The 9075-nt window shown below is 26.2% G+C and overlaps 1 protein-coding gene across 1 annotated transcript; it reads right to left on the bottom strand.

The window, feature by feature from the left end:
* Positions 1-1187: 1187 nt before the first annotated feature.
* Positions 1188-8239, bottom strand: LOC108554520 (methyl farnesoate epoxidase). The gene is made up of 8 exons (XM_017909829.1): positions 8155-8239; positions 7778-8075; positions 6831-7019; positions 6477-6663; positions 4370-4484; positions 2864-3044; positions 1756-2015; positions 1188-1369 (listed from the first exon to the last, which is right to left on the bottom strand). Exons 1-8 carry the CDS (start codon positions 8237-8239, stop codon positions 1188-1190), a joined length of 1497 nt encoding a protein of 498 aa, XP_017765318.1.
* Between the last annotated feature and the right edge of the window lie 836 nt (positions 8240-9075).

Raw genomic sequence — 9075 nt, forward strand, 5'->3', positions numbered from 1 at the left:
CATTCACATGTCCCGCTGAAATGTACATTTCTCTTTGGAAAATTTGCAAGGGAAAATTGAGAAAACCAGCTATGTATCTCATCTTCCCGAACGAATATATTTCATGTTATTTGATATATCTAGATTTTTTCTATCATTTATATTACTAACCAGTATTTGTAGAGCTGACTGTAATGTATACTAATAATCAGTAATGATATGTGTAACAATTTAAGTTGTATTAATTAATAAACATAAATGTTAAACGTAAATTGTAAAAATTTGTGTTTGTCGGTATCCATTAAATGAAAAAATATAGTGTACTTGTAGAAATCAAAATTATGTATCTCTATATTTGAACTTTGTTACCTATATATAAAAAATTATCGGTATAAAAGATTCCTTCTATAAATAACATCTTGCAACAAGCATGCCACAATACTCTGACTCTTAACACCATCTTTCATAAAACAGAAGAACTATTTTGATTTCTTTAGCATTAAATTCAAAACATTAATGCTATTCTACAATAATCATTTTATTCAGTAATTTATACCATTGTATTAATCGCTGATCAGAAAGCTAGAACAGCACGACATAAACTAAGTTTAAATTAATCTTGAAAATAATGATAATATAAAAATGTTTACCGCCATGTATTGTAACAATTTAACAAATTTTTATTTAAGAAAATAAGTTTTAAAAATATTATAAACCATAGCTCAAAATTATATTTCAAATGAATGTTTCAGTAAGTATATTTTTCTAATATTAACTAAAAACAATTTAAGAATTAGTCCTTGTACATATTTACACATATATTTAAAAAATGTTAATAATCACATTTTTTCACTTATCGTAGCATTAGTTGTGTAAAATTTAATAAGATGAGTATTTTGGATTTCACATAAAATATTCGATCCTGTTCTTAGTTTTTTAATAAAACGAACTCTCCTAAATATACAATTTTTTAAATACAAATTTTATATCTGTAAATAAAATTATAGTAATTGTTTATATTATTTCGCATTAAAATTAATACAAGATACGTTATATATCATTTTCAGGCTAGGGATATTTTAATATTAAAAATTTTAACTAAATTTTGATAGAGAAGTAACTTTAACTATGACAAAATTAAATTCACGATCAGCTGAATTTTTGTTTAGAAAATTGAAATTTCCAGTGCATTTCTATCATTATATTAATCAGTATCTTCGAACAACAATAATGTCCATCATAGGTGGTCCAACAATAAAACCATCAACACCTTGAAGGCAAGGTGTAGGGTGATTTGATGGCAACATAAAACGAAGCTTTTGTAACAAGCACGCCATAAAAAGAAAAATTGTATTTTTTGCTAAAGTTTCACCTAAACATTTTCTACGACCTGCAAGAATAAATAATATGCTACAAAGAAAAGAATTAAATTTTTGATTATTATTAAGCCTAGTTAGTTATCTCTTGATTTATATTCTACACGAATTAGTGAGGATTTGTATGGAAAAAGAACTCCTGTTCAACTTATTATATTTCCTTGAGTAGTACAATTTTTACTCGAAAATTTTGCATTTTATTTTAATTAAAAAAAAATTCCTTTTCTATAAGAAATATTATTGTTATATATCTATTATATTACAATATTATAAATAATACTATATATATATTATAATATATAATATATAATATATAATATTATAAATGATATGTTATTATGGTACTCTGAGATATTATCAGTTAAGTTTCTATTTAGATATTAATGCCATTTTTCGTTACCTAATCCAAAAGATAAAATCCAAGAATCGTTGATAAATTCTCCCTTTTCGTCGATAAACCTTTCCGGTCGAAATACTTCCGGATCTCCCCAATGCTCTTTGTCCATGTGAACACTCTTAAAATTAGCTAATAAGGTATAATTCTTTTTTATTTCATAACCTAGTAAGTTAGAATCCGTTATTGCTCTATGTGGGATAGAAGTCGGGCCAACGTTTGCTAATCTTAATACCTCTATCACAACTGCTTTTAAATATGGTAATCTGTAAATGTTTATAGTAAATATAAAAATATTGTTATATGATTATATTAGTTGATAATACTATAATTATTGGTAATAATATTATAATATTATTAATTATAACATTAATAACGTTACAGAAATAGTATTATTATTAAATAATGTTAAATGATATAATATTATTAAATATCGCAATAATATAATAATAAAGTATAATAATTAAGTAGAATAATAATGATAAACTAAAATTACATGTAATATTACTATGGTTTTAGTACTATAGTACTAGCATTCTATACTATACTTCTTTTTATCTGTTAGCATTCTATGCTGTAGCATACTATAGCATACTATGCTATACTATATTACTATATTATTTCTCCAATTTTACCTCATTATTAATATTATGGTGCTGTTATTATAGCACTAGTGCTATTACTATTTACTATATACTATTATAGAATTATTGTATTACTGTTACTACAATATAGTAATATAATTAAAAATTATTATCCGACCCACGTTTTAAACATTTTCATAAAGAAGTATTAAATATTATACTTATTATTTAGAAATATTTTAAAAATATAAAAGATAAACATAAGATATAATTTAAATAATATATTCGTGTTTAATTGATGAATGAACATTTCTTATTAATAACTCAATAATAGTCAAAGTCATAGCACACATACTATAATATAGATAAACAAATTAGTGGAAGAAAACGAAGGAACGAAAATATATATTGTATTAACTATACAGTGCAAAAGATTTTGTTGCTCTGATTATACGTAGATGATCCCTTATACGGGCTTGTCGTCTAAAATACTTTACAAAGTACGATTACAATGATCAGGCACCTCTTACCGGTCTTTATCATCGAGGGTAGGGTAATCATCCTTGCCTATTACTCTACAAATTTCAGCGTACACTTTATCCTGTACATCTTGGTGAACCACGAGGAATGCTATTACAAAACCAATAACATTGTCAGTAGTGTCAACGCCAGCAGAAAATAAGTCCTTTACCAGATATAGTAGTTGATCTTCTACAATGAAACAAATGTTCAAATTATCCACGATAAAATGAAAATATTAAAAATATTTAGAAATATTTAAAAATATACTTCCGAATTTTATCCATATTTTCCATATAATTTTTAAAATCAATGTTTTTATTTAATTGATATACAAATTGGATACATGCAATTTATACAAATGTACTTTATGCATATGCTTCTGTATGTACTCTTGAATTTTATTAATATTTCCTATATCATTTTATAAACTAAATGGCATATTTTTATTGAATTATTTTCAATTAAAATATTAATAAAATATAATTCTTTATTTGAAAATTTTCGACGAAATTCTTTATTTTAAATTTGCATAATTCCTAAAAAGCAGTTTTTCAGCTTTCTTTCAGTTTCTAATCAGCTCGGTAATGGATAATTATGAGTGATTTTTAATCGTTTATTCTCTATTAGTGATCCCGATGCATCGATTTGACAAGTTCTTAATAATTGAAAATATCTAACAGAATCGATGAAAATTATGTGAATGAAACGTGAAATACCTTGGATGGCGAATTGACCTAAATCCAGCAAGTATGGGCAAGTGAATAACCGGTTCAAGGAGGGCTAGTATCGAACTTTGGACGGTTTTGTATCCATTTTAAAATGTTTGAATGCTGGAACTGATCTTGCAGTTATCAGATTATACGAATCTCTATATAATTACTATAAAACTTTAGATAGTTTCCGGAATTATATATTATATCATTCGTGATCTGAACTTGCAATTAAAAGGATTTCGTTTCGAAGTTAAGCTAATATATTTATTTATCGAGTCCTTTATGAATTTTGGTATTCATTATGTAATAATATAGATATAATATACTATAGTGTTTAGCTAAATTTTTTATTATAATATTAGAATAATTTAATGTTATAATTTTGTGATATTAAGAGATTAAGTATATTATAATATTATGATATTAAAATGTATAAGAATTACTATAGTATGAAATACTATATTAAATTCTGGATACTCGTAAGACCAATATAACATTTTTAATGAAGAAAGATGAATTGCTGATAGAATTTAAATTAGAGTCATTGTTTAAATAATTTTAATAGTATGATCTTTTAGTAAAAATAAGTTAGAAACTCATTTTTTAAAATATCACAAATATCGTTAAACAATGTTTATGATATCGTAAAGTTATGATATTTGTAAAAGTCTTTTGTTATTTCAATATTGTTACCATTATGATTATGAAACTTGGAATGATTTTGAAATAATTTTATTAGAATTCTATACTCACTATAACCAATAACAAAATTTAAAAGGATAATTCAGATGAAATGATTACCATTGAAAAAAGAAGAGGAATTTGTTTTCTGCGCTTCTATTTCTTGCAAATAGACATCTATGAAATTTGAGCATTCTTCGTTTCTTTTATTCCATTTATGTCTTGATATTATTTCCTGTGAAAGTAAATAGTAAAAAGAAAATTCATCTAGAATATCTCTGTTGTTTCTAGGTATATAAACAAATTTTATATATAAAAGTTATGGAGTATTGAGAAAGCCATAACATCAATAATCATTTCTTTGTAGATATAATATTTCCAAAAATTTCAAAGACATCTCTGCTTTTTTAAATAGCTTACTATACTTTTTTCCCCAATAAAATACTATAACACCATAATTAATTTTAAAAAATAATAAATAATATAACAAATAATAAAAAAGGTAATAAATAATAAAATAAAATAATAAACAACGTAATAAGTAATGTAGCATAATACATCATGAAAACGTAGTGATTTACACATCTGAATTATTGCTTCATATCACAATGTCATTCAATGATTATTAAAGCAGGAAACCAATGAATCTTGCGACACAAGAGTTGCTCAAAATGGCATCTGTTTACATCAGCATAGCGTTGCAATTGGTTTACTAAAGTTGTTACACTTTATCACTTCCTGATTGCTTATGCTATAGTGATTCGCATCTTTTACACATTACGTGTTGCATACGACAATGATTCATACCTGCTGGCGTCGTTAGCTTATCCCAGTACAGAATATTAGTGCAGCAAACAATTTGGATACAACATGGCACCAATTTCATTCCAAATCTCTGCAAGATTTGTCTACGAAACGTTATCCACCTTTATCACCACTGTGTATTAATTTTCATTCAAATTTTGTAACTCTCCAAAGCTTAGCATCAAATTTACATCAGAAATAAGTCAAATTTTGCTGCCATAACTTTCTGCTCCAAGCTGTTTCATTGTTTCAACACTTGATATACTTTTACTTTTAATATACATTAACTTGCATTAACCCTTTGCACTCCGCGTTATTTTATTTTTATTTTTTCGTTACAAATTACAAATTAAGACGTAGAATTATTTTACTTCGACATTCCACGCATCGTTGGGTAATTGTAAATTTGATATATTAATTAACATCCATCTTTAGAATCTGATTAAATGGCGACTGAGAGAGGTGCCTCTCGAGTGCAAGGAGTTAACATAATTCGATAATCAAACCCTGCATTAAATTTAGTAACATTTTGAATCAGGACAGACCTTGTACCAAGTATTTCGAAAATTTAGCAACAATTGAAGGTAACGAGCAATGTTATGTCAGTCACGTAATGAGGCTGTCAAATCTTCGTCTATTAACTTTTAAAAATTCTATTTAGTCTATTTACATGTCTTTTTAATTGTAGTGTACGAGATGTTGGTACCATGTTATTCGACGAATTATAGGAAAGTAAGACCAAGAGATACGAAGCAAAAGTATCATGACAATGTATTTTACAATCAGCCCGGAAGTGATAAGAGGTGTACAGGTTTCAGCACTCCGACAATTGCATTGTTAGGTTGATGTAAATGAACACCGTTATGAACATCTCTTACGAAGTCAAACTAACTGTTTTATATTATGTCTTTATTTAAGATTCAATGACATTGCGTCGTGGATCGTAGAAATTGAGTAAATATATGGTTTGATATATCTATTAAAAAAAAAGAATAGGATATGTTTAAAAAATTAAAATTACAGAATGTTTGAAAACTTTGAACCATTTGGAAAAAAGAAAATGAAACCTTCTAATCTCTGAAGAATAAAATTATGAAATCCTTAAAAAAATTAAGTTCAACATTTTTTTTGAATTAAATTAAACCGAGATCGTTGAAAATTTTGTGTTTATTAAAGAATTGTATGACTATTGTAAATAAATTTTGTCTATATTTCTAAAAATGACCGAGATACTCTAGATTTGACAAAATTGACCTGTGTATAATGAAGAAATAATTATGAAATATAGAAAGTAATTATAATTATTTTGGAAATATCGTATTAAAATAGAAGATATTTGTACTTGATTATTATTTTAAATTAACAATAAATATATTACAAGGATAAAGAAATTAACCAAGCAAGTTTAGACATTACAACTTACTTTAAAGAAACCATTTACACGTTTCTGTCTCTCTACGAAGATTGAAAATCCTGTTAAATTTGGGAATAGATGCCTCAGGAAAGGAAATTGATTTAAAATTCCACCCGAAACATTTCCACTTCTGATAAGATCTTTCACTATATGTATCGCTTCGTTTAGATTTGAATTTTCCGTTCCAATGTCAAACCTGCGGATTTCGAAATACAATTTAGTAAAAATGTCTTTATAAAATTAATGAAGTTAATAAAATTAATAAAATTAGTAAAATTAACGAAGTTAATAAAGATAATAAAATTAAGGAAGTTAACAAAGTTAATAAAAATAATATCTTTTTTCTTTATAACAATCGCGTACTTCGTGCCATCAATGAGCAGCCACAAATTGCTCACAATAGCAGCTGAAATGATAGATCGAATGTTCGTAATTCCTCCGTTTTTCGTTAATTCCATAATTACGTTCGTTAGTGTAATTGCATCGTTTTGGAGTATATGTTCCGTTGATCTTTTTCCAAAACCAAACTGCTTCAAAGTTTTCAGTGAAAATCTGTCGGGAATAATAAACCAAAACAATACTTTTTACAAACTTTTTTAAACATTTGAAATATTAAAAAAGAAGAAAACGCTTTGAAGATTTCTAACTACAAAAATTTAATTTTTACAAGAAATAAAAAATCGTAATACTCATATGGATTATTACCTAAATTCTATAATTTTAAATAATAGCGTATAATGTTTTTTTTTTAAATCATTAAATTATGATTCTACAAGTATAAAAAGACTAACACTCACACGTATTATTATTTAAATTTCATAATTTTAAACAATATCTCCAAATCTACAAAATATTACAAAAATTTATCACTGTCTCAAATTAATAATTTTAATAAACATTTTCAAACGTGTAATATACTATTAAAAAAGAAAACACTGTAAAGATCTCGGAACACTAAATTCTATTTTCACGCATATTAAAAAGTTATAAAGTTATAAAAAGTAAAGAATAATTGAATTGATAAAAAGATCACATTTACTGCTACCCATATTTAATAATTTTAAAAAGTATTTCCAAACATAAAAGATATTTAAAATAATCTCTAAACATTGATTCAAATCTTACAAATTAATTCCCAAATTTAATATTTAAATCACAAATAAATAATAATAATAATAATAATATAATAATAATAAATAATAATATAATATATAAATCACATAATATTTAAATCACAATATAATTATAAACTATCTTTATAAAAATTCTCATTTGCGAAACGAAAGAGTCAGTTTTATTTCCCATCGTACCTTCTTTGACTATGCCAGACATCGGTGTCTGTAAACAATATTCCTTGTCGTATACCACCACTTCTGTATCTATACATAAATCCATCCGGTCTGCCATCGAATTCAGGTCGATTCAACATCTCTGTGATCGCAGGTTTCCCAGAGACTATAATTAACGGTTCGTCGAAACCTAATCTGAGACCAACGACAGGCCCATATCTCTCAGCTAACCGGCACCAAGCATTCGAATAAAACTTCGTTTCCTTTACCAGTTTCGCTATGTCAAACATATTTCCAACGAAAGGTAAACCTCGTGGACCTTAAGCGACAGTAGAAATAACAATCGTTCAAAATTTTCCCATTTACACGCATTCGTAATTAGCTTAAATCTACGGTACCTGGTGGAAATTTCTGGAGTCGACCATAGTCGAGCAGTATTTTTATCATCAGCACAATTACCAGGCATGCGATCTCAAACCACATTGTGAGCTCAACGAGTATTCCCAATAATTTTTATAAGCTTTTAATGGGACTGGTTTTCATAAGTATCATTAAACTGCTAAGATTCGAAATTAGACATGTTACCAGTCTACAGGAAATTTCATCCGTTACAGCTTCATGAATCTTCATATAGTAAAAATTATCACGCACTTGATTTCTTCAATTTCTCATTTTTCTGAATATTAGTTAGTTTGAATTGGAATATTTAAAATTATTATACTTGTCGCGAGATACATTTTGTTAGGTTCATTTGTATCGATGTTAGGCTGATAGGGAATGAATGAAATGATTGAAATAGGGATTGCTATGATGTTTGTTAATTAGTTTTAATTATACTTATGTTAGAAAAAGGTCTCGACTTATCTAGAAATTTTTCGATTAATGATTTTTTCATTTTCAAAAGTAACAATAATATTTCGTTGTGTTATAGAACGTTACATATGCTGTTTTCTATTTACTTGAACCCACAACTCTATATATTATCGTATTTTTAAATGTTTATAATCACTTTTTAGATACGAAGATTATTATAAGAGATATGATAATCGATGTTTGAAAAAAGATTATTAAAAAGAAATGTAATTGTTATTGTTACTTATATTTTATTCGTATCGTCATATATATTATTATTACTTATAAAAAATGGAATTATATGAATGTAATTATTAGGTTGGCCACTGATTTTTCTAATCGATTAATTCCTTGTAAGTATTTCCGTTATATCCTGAAGATATTCTGTGTTGTAGATTTTCTTTTCTTTCACTTTTTGTAATTTTATTAGAACTTTTTACAGAATGCACAAACCTACGACACTATGC

The sequence above is a fragment of the Eufriesea mexicana genome, unplaced genomic scaffold (assembly GCF_001483705.2).
Source record: "Eufriesea mexicana isolate 0111107269 unplaced genomic scaffold, ASM148370v2 scaffold25266, whole genome shotgun sequence".
NCBI lineage: Eukaryota > Metazoa > Arthropoda > Insecta > Hymenoptera > Apidae > Eufriesea > Eufriesea mexicana.

What these genes read in the sequence shown, in the direction of transcription:
- LOC108554520 (XM_017909829.1), bottom strand. Translation starts at nt 8,239, where the DNA reads ATGTGGTTTGAGATCGCATGCCTGGTAATTGTGCTGATGATAAAAATA. An exon ending in GTCTGGCATAGTCAAAGAAG is followed by an intron (nt 7,020 to 7,777) that starts GTACGATGGGAA and finishes TATTCCCGACAG; the next exon opens with ATTTTCACTGAAAACTTTGA. An exon ending in GATTTTATCTTTTGGATTAG is followed by an intron (nt 1,370 to 1,755) that starts GTAACGAAAAAT and finishes TTATTCTTGCAG; the next exon opens with GTCGTAGAAAATGTTTAGGT.